Source organism: Taudactylus pleione, unplaced genomic scaffold (genome assembly GCF_031769625.1).
Source record: "Taudactylus pleione unplaced genomic scaffold, aTauple2 ptg000129l, whole genome shotgun sequence".
NCBI classification, from domain to species: domain Eukaryota; kingdom Metazoa; phylum Chordata; class Amphibia; order Anura; family Myobatrachidae; genus Taudactylus; species Taudactylus pleione.
This window is the reverse complement of record NW_028284531.1, coordinates 19,927,461-19,940,401: the sequence shown is the minus strand read 5'-3', so window position 1 is coordinate 19,940,401 and position 12,941 is coordinate 19,927,461. Positions and strand designations below refer to the sequence as shown.

The window sequence follows — 12,941 nt, the reverse complement described above, 5'->3', positions numbered from 1 at the left end:
GCCCGAGCAACACTGGGACGGAATGGGGAAATGTCTCTTTTCCAGGGAAGGAACTCCGGTATCCTGTGGCCATACACTGTGACATACTGTATCTCACAGTGTATGGCCACGGTATCTGATAGGTTTCAGGCTGTCAGGTCTTTCGGTCTGAGACATGTTATGTGTCAATGTATGCCCAGCGTAAGACATTCAATTATAGACACATAAATCTTACTTTCCGTGCCTACAACGCACATTGGGGCAATTCGCATTCCTCCACCCCTTCAGCCCTCTCTCGTACGCATACATTAGCTCAGCTCACCATGCGCAGTAAAACTGCCGAGTCAAACCCGGCATTGTAAACTTTACCGCTACCAAAAGTAACAGTTATGGGGCATACGGGCACAGCTGGGTTTTGGAGCAGCTGTCTCCTCACCAGAGCAATATAGAATTGCTTCGGTAGTATGGGATCTGCCGCCACATCAGATCCTTAGATTGCATGAGACCATCGCTATTAATAACGAATAAACCCTTAATTAAGGGACTGATGTGAGTGAATAAACTTTCTCTGTAACGTGCCCTCACCACGGAAGCCTGACCTCTTCAGCATGAAGCTGGGAACTGCACGCACATGTGTATATGGGAGTGTAGAGTAGTAATGGAAGCAGAGGCATCTAGTGACTCATCCAGTGCATATTGACTATTCACTTTCTATATGATAGATTTACTCACACTTTATAAATAAGTGAATGGGGACAAGTGGAGAACATTTCATTTGATATAGATGATCTCACAATTGTAACTGTCTGGAACAAAGAAAGGTGCAATATTTATAACTAGCTCTGGGCCTCATTCACAAATGTATGTAAAATAGATGGTTTGCATACATCCCCGATGTTAGAAGATCGGCGCATGTGCAGGATCTGTACTGCGCATATGCCGGTCTTCTACTGCGAGATATTTCGCAGTTCCCCAAAGCCACAGCCTGAGTGATAGGTTATGGCTGTTTGGGAATGGGGAGTGGATGGAGCCAGCCTGCGTTCCTGGAATCACCCTGTTTTCTGGGAGCACTAATGGTCGCTATGGTAATCCGATGCTGCATCTTTGGACGCAGCTCTTGGATCGCAGATGCTGGTCGGAGGCGACTACTTTTTACTACAGACTACATGTTATGTGCTATTGCGATCACAGCTCTGTAATTGCACGCAGTCTGACTTCGAAAATATGCTGTTTGTAATCGCAATGCCGTCACAGCCTGATATAAGGACACCCACATCCCCTTACATCCGTAATACTTAGCAAAATAGCAAAACCATCGGTAACATCGAGTTCCATTGGTCCTTCAGGCAGAATTACAGCAGCCCTGACCTTACTTAGAAATTACTAACTTCATTGCACACAGTGAAAGCCCAAGCTGCGTATGGCATCGCAGTGGCTAATTTATGCATGCCCCTGTAACGGTGCTCAAACGCACTGGCATGTCTACGTTTCGCCGACCACCCCCCGTCACTACCACCAAATGCTCACTTCCTGCCAAACACTCTGCGATGGGTCTGCGCAGTATGATCACAGTGAGCCCTTCGCACACGCACATTGCAATGCATACACATCCGCAGAATGCAACAACCGTCCGTCTGCGTCCGTATTCGCAGTTGCGATCGGTAGTGAATCAGGCCCTTGGACCACTGTCTTATATTGTTTACACTCAAATAGCTTATTATTTAATCCCAAGACTATATTTAAAACAAGAACGACATACTGTACAGTCACAGCGGTGCCAGGAGTCTGCAGCGGCCTCATATTTATTCTGGTCTCTTTACATTTCAGGACATTATTTGGCAAGGAATGTGAAATGACTGCACACACATACCTAAATGGGCACAAAGTTGAAGAAAATGAAAATCATTGGATTATCGTTACTGGAAACCCAAGTGATGGCATAAACACTATGTTTGACAGACCCAAACCACCCAGCGAAGACACATCTGAAAATAAAGTCCATTAAGACTCTGCAGATACACTACTACTCTACATTGATGGTAATATGACTTACTGCATTACATTCACTTCACAATAATAAAAATACCCCATTTTCTTCTTTGGAGTGTTTTTCTCTTGAGTATGTAGATATCCAATAAAAGCCCATAATCTTATATAAAAAAGTAATTGGTCTGTTTGTCTGTCCGGTTATGCATTCGGACACCCCTGCAACGATTGGGATGAAACAAATGTGAGGTTGTCCAGTTGGATCATGGCCAGGTTTTAGGGGGGTTAGGGTCCTGGTCGGACCTCCCGTTGATGTACGCTGGGCAGAACTTTGACCCAGGGAGCCTGTTCTGGCCTTCCACTGGATGGATTTAGACAAAAACTTCACCGAGTGGTAACTTTGAATCCCAGAAGACATACTAGGGGGTTGAGGTCCTGGTCGGACCTCCATTTGGTGTATGCTGGGCAGAATATTGACCCGGGGAGCCTGTTCTGGGCCTTCCACTCAATGGATTTTGATGAAAACTTCACAGAGGAGTGGCAATCGGTCTGGAGTGCCTAATACAGTGGTTGGGGTCTTGGGCGGACCTCATGGCGAAGTGAAGCTGCTAATTATTTTTTAAATGTGGACAATTACAGCCAACTCATTGATAAATTAATAACTTGAAGATTTAAACCTGGCTAACGCCGGGTACTTCAGATAGTCTAGAATATATTGCAGAGTCTAAGTTTTACTTAATGTCCAATTAGCAGCCACTGGGACAGTTTTGGGCTCCCCAATGTTTGTTGTGGCCCTACCAACTCTGTTGAGCCAACGTCATAACATAATTTATCTTAATAGTTTTGTAATTTACGATACTGTAATGGCCACCATTAATGGCAGTAGGTCAGCCAGTATGGCACTATCTCTGGCTATAGGAGCCCCTTTTATCCCAGTATTGTTCACAAGTACTCAGTGGCCTATTAATCTTGTACACATAGCTATAATCGCTGACCAATATATGAGAGGTGAGAGAGGTCAAGTGGTCAAAGTAATACAGAAATGGCTAGAAAAAAAATGACCTTTTAAGAAATATATTTGAAACTGCATTGCCAATCACATTCTCTAATTTTCCAAGTACATGGCATACAATATATGGGGCAGGTGGAGGAGCCTGATGGCATTTTAGGGGCATGTAGAGGGGTCTGAGTTTAAACTATATTTTATCTGGCACACTAGAAATACCCAGGCTCAGACTGGGCCACCTGGGATTTGCTGCTTCATAGCTACGCCCTCTATCGCGGGAGGGCGTGCCCTAGCGCTGGTCTCAGACGGCTATTTTAGTAGCAGATTGCCGGGTATTGATTGACACACCAGCGGGTGTGTGGCAGGCAGCGGGCAGCCATTTGCATCTGCACCACCGATTCTTCCATTTCTCGAAATCAGAGGTGCCAGTGATGTTACGCGCCGTCAGCAGGAGGAGGAGTCTAGAGCCAGGCTATATAGCAGAGTCTCTCGGGACCTGGCGCGCCGAGGGGGCTTTTTGGCATGACTAGAACAAAGATGTATAAGAACACATCTGTAAGGATGTAATCATGCAATTAAATATTTCCACAAAGCTTGCAGAAAGAAAGAAATTTTGTTTGTGTGTGGAACCTTGAAAACTGTTGGATTGAGTGTGTACAAGCATATTTATGTCACCTGTAGCTTATTATATGCTATAAATACATAGTAGTCTATAGCTAGGGTTGCCACCTGAGTCCTTTAATAAGAGACATATATGCATTTCACAGGTTCTGTGGCTGATTAAAACCAGGTGAAATGGAGACTTGAAGTCAGCCAGCAACAGAATCTGTGTGATTCATATGTGTCCCTTAGTAAAGGGATGAGGTGGCAAACTTATTTACAGCTCAGTATAAAAGATTTTGACATACTGCATGGAGGCTAAATGGCTGCATCCTACAGGTAGCGAGGTCAGGTGACCTGACGCAAGGCCAGATGCAGACTTTGCTCACTCTGATTATCCAGTCTTGTTTGACATCTTATCATATGTGATTGGGCTGGTGGGCTTTATGGGTCCACACACTGCATTCTTAGGCAAATTAAGTATAAAATTAAGCATTTGCTGACACAATTGTAACATGTAGTATATTATATGTATACATTGTACTTAACAAGGCAGGTTTCAGTCTCCAGAGGCCTTTCCCAAGATAAATATAATTACACACCCATTGGTCAGTGCAACTTGTCATGCATGCTGCTAATGTGTGAATTATGGGCCAAAGACGCAGGTGCTGTGTGTATAGCGTACAACTCTGAATTAGGCTCTATATCATGGCAGGTGAGCAGCAGATGAAGTTTGAATACAATAAAGTTGTCAAACCCTAATTGAATGTACCTTAATGATGCACCTTTATTGGGGGTCACACTGGAAATTCGCACTGATTCCTAATCTAGCCCTCTATCGCAGGAGGGCGGGGCCTGCAGCAACGGTGCTATCTGTTATAGCATGTCGCAGGTTGCAGTGCAGCTGCTTGCCGGGTAGTCATCAACTGTTTTGACTGACCCGGCGGCAGCTGCAAGTGGTGGACGGCTCAGGACGGATTCATCCCCCCCCCCCCAACCCGATGTCCCATGCAATCCCAATTTGACAATTGTCGGTGCGGATAGTCAGTCCGGCCTGTCTAATCCGTTTTAGTACCTGTGCTACATGAACAAAGTATTCTTTCATCTAAATGGGCTTGAGCAAAGGCTTGATGTCCTCATAACTGTCACAAACTCTCAGATTGTGGACGCTACCCGTATTCAGGGAATTGGCTAGACCTATTCCTGAGGCGCGGAGTCTAATGTGCCGGCGGTTTTCACCAGGGACCCTCTCAAGAAGATATGGACTTGGCTGCGTCCGACACACAGGTCGCGGCCCTCAGGTTAGGTTTCCCTATACAGGAGCTGTTTAACTTGGTTGAAATGCAGGAGACGTTAGTGTAGTCGACTAGCCGGGTCAGAACCAAACAGACGAGACGGTACCAGGGAGCAGACGTAAACGGGTCACAGGGAATAGCCGAGGTCAGAACCAGATATCAACGCGGAACCAGGGGTCAGGCAGAATCGGAGTCACGAACAAGCCAAAGTCAGAACCAATAGTCAGATATGCACAGGAATGCTGGAGTATGGTAATGGAGCCTATACTCTGGCACAGGAATGCTCTCCTAGACTTCCTTAAATAGGCAGGGCTTGATTTTGGCGCCTTCTGTGGTTTACACTAACTTGTGTGCATGTCCTTTTAAATCCTATGCAGAGCAGCGCGCGCTCCTATGGACGCCGCGGCCGCCTGCACACAGCCGCCGGAAGAGGAGAAGGAGAACAGCTGACAGCGGGCGCCGGGGATCTCCCACCTGCTGTCCAACGCCAGCCCGGACCCCAGCGTCGCCGGACCAGGTAAGAGGGACATGGATTCGGCGGGGCTGTGACACTAACAGTGTATCTACCATTCTCTGGAAAGTAGCAGGAGCTTTCTTCTTCCGAAAGGACATGACTGTAAATTCAAACAGGCCCAACAGGGTGGTGAAGGCTTACCTCTCTGGGGCCTCTTTGGTGTGGGATATTTGCCAGTACCCTTTGCTCAAGTCTAGGGTGGACACGAACTGAGCTGCCCCTAGTGGGTCTAGTAACTCATCCATTCAGGGCATGGGTTGGTCAACTCAATAAGCTTTCGGTAGTCTACACAGAACCTAGTGGTGCAATCCTTCTAAGCCACCAACACCACTCCAGCAGCCCAGGGACTCAGATGGCACAATAGCTCCTAAGGATAACATTTCCTCAATATAATTTCTCTCTTGGTTCAGTACAAAAGGCGTCATCCTATACGCCACTTGCCAGATGTGCCTCACATTGTCAATGTCTATATGGTGAGTGGTCAGATGAGTGCAGCCCGGTTTGCATGTGAACTGGGCCCTCTCACTTTCTAATATCTTCCACATCTCCTGCTTTTGAACTGGATCTAACTGTTGTCCTACTTTCATCATTTCAACCCCTTTGCTCTCTTGGGTGGCTCCTAACAGGTCTGGAAGGGAATCAAATTCTGGGGTCTGCATAGACGGGCAGCATATTACAATTGCCTCTACGTGTTGGTGTACATACTCTGTCGGTTGATGTGGAATGTGCAACAATGCCTTCCCCCCTTGTTTAAAGCTACTACATAGGTAACCGGGCCTGTCTGTTAGATTACCATGTAGGGTCTAACCCAGGTTGCCTGCAAATTATTTTTATGGATGGGGATAAGTACTATTACTTGCAGGCCTGTCTTTAGTTCCCGGGTCTGCGCGTGAGCATCATACCACTCCTTTTGACTCTGCAATAAGCGCATTAGCCTCCTCATCCTATTTCTCATTTCCTCCACGTATTGAAGGATAGGCAGTTTATTCTCTTGGATCCCTTCACAACTTTTATGGACTAGATTTAGGGGCCCAGGTATCTTCCTTCCCTAGAGCAGTTAAAAGGGAGTGTACCCGCATAATTCCTAGACCACCTCGTAATATGCAAATAGTAGTTGCGACAGGGCCCGCTCCCAGTCCCTCCCCTCAGACTGCACATACGCTTGAAGTAGGTGCTTGAGGGTACCATTAAAGCACTTGAATAACTCATTACTTTGGGGCTGATAAGGGGTGGTATGAAATAATCTAACACCCCATTTTGCAGGAGCTCTGCTTGGAATTGTGCACCTTGATCGGACTACTTCCTTGGTGTATCTGACCCTGCTGAAAATATCTGTTAGTGCCTGGGCCACTTTCCCTGCATCTATAGAGGGTTAAGCTACCGCCTCAGGATATCTGGTAGCGAAATCCACCAGGGTCAGGATAAACTTATTCCCCGTATGACTAGGCATGGCTTAGGGCCCCACTAGATCAATGGCAACCCGAGTGAATGGTTCTTGGATAACGGGAAGGGGATGAAGAGGTGCCTTCTGTAACAGCTACACTTGACAGGTGTCACAGGAGGCGTTATAACGCTTTACATCCTGTGGGCCAGAAAAAGTTCAGAAGAAGCCGAGTCAGAGTTTTTCTGGTTCCAAAGTGGCCTGCTGCTGGAATGTCATGGGCTAGGGATAACAACTGCTCCCTATATGCCTGAGGCTCAACTACTTGCTTTACTTTTGTGCCGGGGTTTCTGCTCTAAGGTAGGTTGGACTATTCGGTACAATAATCCTTTATCCCACACCACTTTGCTCTCCCCCTACATCCTCCACTACTACATACTCCAGGGACGGGTCTGAGCTGTGCATGTAGTGTGGAAAAAAGGTTTGGGCTCTAGCTCTGATTCCTGGTGACTGCTTGCACAAAGTGGGTCACCAACCCTTAGCCCAAATCATTCCCCAGAATAACCTTTGCAGGAAATCCCTATTAAAATACCAACTTCCACGATTTCATGGTCCACACCCCAATCCAGGTGTTCCCGGGCAACTGGAATGTCGCTTGCTGACCCCCAGCTTTGTCAATTTGTACATGCTGACCCAGTGATACTTGCGCGGTAGAGACCAGGTCCGTCTCCACCAATGTTTGGGATGCCCCTGAGTCTCGCAGACCTTGAACTTTGTGGTTTAACATCCACACAGACTGCATTTGTCCCTTCATGTTGCTCGGGGCATGTCACCCCTCCCTCAAGTCCACCACATAGACAGCCTCCATCGCCTCTGTCCCATCACTTTCCACTCCAATCTGGTAACACACTATTGAGACTGGGGTAGCTCGAGCACCAGGAAAAGGATCTCGTGACACTCCCGCTGAAGATGTCCAGCTTGATTACACTGGTAACATCTCCAAGGTGGCATTCCTGGTGCTCTTGGTGATTGAAACGTCGGGGCCCAAATTGAGTTCTTGACAGGTTGGGTGAGTGCAGCTAAATGTCCTGAAAAGATTGTCTTTCCCGGCTTCCTGGATACACTAAAGTCAGGAACCCAGGAAGCCCTCCATTTTGTTTGTTGACATACTCATCAGCTAGTCCGGCTGTTTCCTCAGGCATGGTTCGCTTACATCCTGCAGTCCACTCTCGGAATTCTGGGGCCATTTTCAGCATCACTTGTTCCAGCATTATCATGTCCAGAATTTACTCTGCGGAGATCACCTTTTTCCCTCCATCCATTTACTGCAGACTCTCCGCAGCTGGCTGGCGAATTCTATAGGAGATTGGGTCCCATTTTTCTTTATAGTCTGGAACTTAAAGCGGTATGACTCTGCGGTTACCTGGAACTTGACCAACAGAGCCCTCTTCACGGTCTTGTACACCCCACACTTCCAATGCTTTACCCATCAGACTAGGGCCCAGGAATTTGGGCCATTCCTCCTCATCAATCTCATGGACATCCATCAGATTCTCGAATAACTGTAGGAGGGTGTTGATGTCTGTCTCCAATTCCTAAAACACTGGAACACTAGAATATCCCAGCCGTGTCTTCATTCGCTCTTCCACGCAAATCACCTACAGATCTTTCCTGGCCACTGTGATCAAAATTCCCAACACTGCCTGGATCACTCCGCCTCTCTCCTGGGAAATGGCTCTGTCTTCTATTGCTCCAAGCTAAGCATGGCTGGGGTCGCCGCTGTTACTTTGTGGTCACTAGTCTCTGGAAAAATCTGCAGGGATCCCAGTTGTTCCTCTTCATTTCCTGATTCTCCCCTTCTCCATGATTTGCCTTCTCCCATTCCCTTAATCGGGTCACCAACACCTGCCGGATCTCTTAACCATTGTAGGCTATACCATGCATCCGACAGAACCCCTGCAGGTGTTGTTTCTTTGCAACTCCTATAGAATCTCTCTTTTTCCGCCATCTCTCCCAATTCTGATTCACTCACCATCCTACTGGCTGACTATTGCCTCTTGTCCCTACAGAGCCTTCCTGTATTAGGTACACGCCCACTCATTGGGTCTGTGCGATCCCACTGCTGCCACCAAATGTGAAGATACTGGGTATTGGAACCATAATGCGCTAAGTATGCCCAGATCCTTAGGTTTGGCAATCACACAGGTAAGGAGGAGAGAAAGGTACAACAGCAGCTTTATTGCATAATAATGTAAAACATGTGCAATACACTAGTATACAAAAACTCTAAAAAAAACCTAACACATTAAAAAACATGCCAAGGTACTACCAGTCCACTTAACAGCCCCTGCAAAGTTCCCAACCTTCAGTGACAGTTATTTCAGATCTGTCCAGTCTCACCCAGGCGCTGTACCAAGCTGCTTCAGATCTTCCTGCTTGCTGGTTAGTTCTGATGGTCACTGACTCATTTCTGGGATAGCGCAGCTTCACCCTCTGTTGTGGTGGATTGAGTCCTGCTCCGGTCAGGTTCTCCCAGGACATCTCCAGAATTGGGAGTGATCACCCTCTCACCTTCTACACAGAATGCCTCCCCCTCTATTCCTCTCTCTACACTCCCTCCTCCTCCCCTTCTGCTGCCTGGGGTATGTGGTCTGTGGAGCATTGGTCATGGGTAATGTAAATAATGATGTTGGATGGGCAGGCCAGCCTTTTACATTGTGCTGGGGTGATTGCTGATGTTTACTTTCAGGGAAGTTCTTACTCCCATCCTGGTATCTGCTGGGAATTGGCCTGACCACTAGAAATCTGCAGTGTCCCTGGCTAATTTTCACTAAACCAATCAAAAGAACCACCCTGTGGATAAACTAATATGAGAACAGTGCAAACTAGGAAACAGGCTGGTGTGTCTAGTAGGTTACATTCCACAATCCACATGCTGAATTGCCACAGTAGGGGCACTACAATGTGGCATAATGTGACAGCACAGTGTGGCATAATGTAGAGGCACTACAGTGTGGCATAATGTAGGAGCACTAAAGCATGGCATAATCTAGGGGCATTGCAGTGTGGCATAATGTAGGGTACTACAGTGTGGCATAATGTAGGGGAACTATAGTGTGGCATAATATGGGGGGGCACAACAATGTGTCATAATGTAGGTTGAACTACAGAATGGCATAATCTGGTGGGGCAATATAGTGTGGCATAATGTGTGGGGCACTACAGTATGGCATAATGTGGGGGGCACTATAGTGTGGTATAATGATGATGCACTACAGTGTAGTGTAATGTGTGGGCACAAGCTTTCATGGACAATGCTTACTGAAAAACTGCAATAATAGAATTATATATTCAAACTATTCACCAATTGCATTTGTGCTACTGCTGACAAGAAGCCAAATTAAAGATGAAACAAGTTTTTGTTGTTGAAATCATTTTTATTTTTACATTCTAGGATGCAAAACAAAACATAACAAATGTCAGAGCTATGTCTTAATTTAGTATTTTATGAAAAGTCTGTCTCTTACTATTTACATGGAGATTGTAAAAGTATAAATAAACGTAGAACACATTTTCATTATGGAAAATATTACATCTTTTTGGGCTCTCACCTACACTTACTGTCTTCAGATATTTGAAGAAGTTTCCCAAGCAAGCAAGATGGCATAAAACATTAAAGGGGCGATCAATTCTCGGCGATATGCAGCGGACTGCCTCTGGAATGGTCGGGAAGAACCCCTGGCAATGTATCTTTGCTCAATTTCTCTTACACCCTATAGAGGTTGGCAGGAAAATGAGCGAAGATTCCAACTGTAGTAAGTGGTGATGTGCGTATCTGGATATTGCGTCAATGTCTGGTGGCAAATCGCAGAGAATTGAATAGTCCCTTAGGGCTAGTAATATTGTACTGTGATTTTGTGCAGTAAACATGATTATAAAATTACAAAGGAGACCATCCCAGCACTCAGAGATTACACATAACACAAGGGAGTTTTAGAGACCTTTCCTGAGATTCTTTATGAAAGCCTTCTTCCATGATTAAAGGGGACATTGGATATCATTAAGACCATCTTCATTCACACGTATGCATAGTCGAGTTTATATAGGATGGAGCAATGTACAGTATTTATTCCATTTGAAGCAACCATACTATTTAAACCCTGAGTATGAAAAGGCAGTTACTCATTTTCTATACAAAAAGTTTTTACATCTGGCGGGGATACACATTTAAAAGTGGCACAACTTGATTTGGGTTGGGTATGGGATTCCGGCATATACAAAAAGGGCGCTCAGAATCCCAACTGGTTTGAAATACCGACACCTGTAGGTAAATTCTCTAACCCTACCCCTAAACCTAACCCTCCTCCCCCCCAGCATAAACCAAACCCTCCCCTCTCACAGCCTAAACATAACCCTAACCCTCCCCTCCTCAGCCTAACCCTAATACTTATCGTTGGGTTTTCAGCGGTTGGGACCATCGAGATGCCAACTACATCCCCTTCATTTCTCAGTCACTTTACAAAGGAAGATCATAGAAACTAATGGAAGAGTAATCTGGCTGAAGGACTCATGTTAGATCATATTTCATATGCCTTCAACACCATGGTAGCTTTATACAGTAAGGAGAACCACAAGCAGTTCGTAGGAGGAACCTTAGGTGGCTTGTAAACGTGTTCTTCACAAGTGTCAAAAGGTGTTTTTCACATGTCCCTTAAGGTCTTACAGCATCTTCAAACCACTTCTGAACTGAGGCCTTGTTCTGGTTTACCCAGTTAATGTTTGCTTCAGTCTTCTCTATGCATTGCTCCAAGGCTCGCTCAGATGTGCCAAAACCGTTTTGTTCATTATCTTTTTTAAACTGTTCAAGCTGGTGAGAAAAAGAGTAGTGAGAATTTTTTACGGGAATCATTTAATTTCTGGAGATGGCATTTTATCAAGGCTAACGTAGACCAATCACCTACAAGCAGCACTGGCAGCCATTTTGAGGTTTGAACCAATATTAATTTTATGAATTGACTAAGACCTGAAGTATAAAGCAATTACGTGCCTTCTAGTGATCTGAATATTGGTATATTTCCACCTGGCCAAGATCAGTCATTACCTTAACAATAAGTTACTTACTTGCTGCAGGTCATATTCAGTGGAGAATCTTCCAGTCACTCCTGTAATCAGATTACCAAAGGAGAAAGACGATTGTCCAAATCTAGTGAAGGAAATACAAATAATAAGTATTCTTACAACTATATTTAGCGGAATCGTTATGACATGCCGATGGACGGTATGACGGCTGTCAGTACACTGACAGCAGCATCCCGATGGTTCACATCCTGACGGAAAGGTGAGTAATGTTCCCCTGTCCTATTTAGCCCCTAACCCTAGCCCTCATTTCCTGCACCCTCATACTAGCCCTTCCTACCTCGCACCCTAACCCTCCCGGTAAGTGCCTAAACCTAACCCTCCCCCCTTAGTGCCTAAGCCTCCCCCTTTAGTGCTTAACCCTAACCTTACCCCTGGTGTGCCTGAACCTAACACCCCCTGTCTGGAGCCTAACCCTAACCTCCCCCTTCCCTCAACCTAACTAAGTCCCCCAAAATTGTGTAAACCCATCTCATGGCTAATACCCTTCCCCTGTCTCCTTACGGTCGGGATGCCATCTACTGGGATCCCGGCATCGAGCATTCCCAGTCATGTTGGGATTCTGGCGCCGGTGTTCTCTCTGCGATCGGGATTCTGGTTCAGGCAGATGGCATCCCGGTTGTCGGGATCTTAAGCGCATCCCTATTTAGCTAACAGAAAATTATGTTATCTGGTACTTTTTTGTTGGAGTCTTATTTCCCTAGTCTTGCTGGATTTACCTGCCACAATATTGACCAACAGCGTCAGTCTTTCATATGATGTTAAAGAGACAATATTTTTGTAGGGCCAGTGTCGGACTGGGGCATGAAGGGCCCACCAGGGGAATACAGTGATAGGGGCCCATACTTAGGGGTGTGGCCAGCCTCCACAGAGGCTAACCATTAGAAAGAGCATGGTCTAGGCTTCTATAAAAAAAAAATATAGTAAATACTGCAAGTGCATGCATGATAATGTACAAGAATAATAACAGCAATAGTTTGTAGAAAATAGACCATAGACCTGTGCAGTATGATGTAACATACAGTCAGGTCCATAAATATTGGG

At 45.8% G+C, this 12,941-nt stretch overlaps 2 protein-coding genes across 3 annotated transcripts in view; one reads left to right on the top strand and one right to left on the bottom strand.

The window, feature by feature from the left end:
• Window positions 1-12,941, top strand: part of CFAP161 (cilia and flagella associated protein 161) — a 90,449-nt gene that overhangs the window by 63,548 nt on the left and 13,960 nt on the right. Inside the window, exon 7 of one of the 2 annotated variants that reach the window (XM_088473022.1) lies at window positions 1,807-2,018. In XM_088473022.1, the coding sequence (XP_088329148.1) occupies window positions 1,807-1,984 (178 nt within the window). In that variant the 3' untranslated portion in view covers window positions 1,985-2,018. Of the gene's footprint in view, window positions 1-1,806; window positions 2,118-12,941 lie in introns of those variants that run through there. The other variant, XM_088473021.1, reaches the window with a different exon arrangement.
• Window positions 11,230-12,941, bottom strand: part of LOC148523695 (aminopeptidase Ey-like) — a 72,789-nt gene continuing 71,077 nt past the window's right edge. The window contains exons 19-20 of the mRNA XM_088473020.1: window positions 11,883-11,964; window positions 11,230-11,628 (exon numbers count right to left, since the gene is read on the bottom strand). Coding sequence (XP_088329146.1) covers window positions 11,473-11,628; window positions 11,883-11,964 — 238 coding nt within the window. The 3' untranslated portion in view covers window positions 11,230-11,472. The remainder of the gene's footprint in view (window positions 11,629-11,882; window positions 11,965-12,941) is intronic.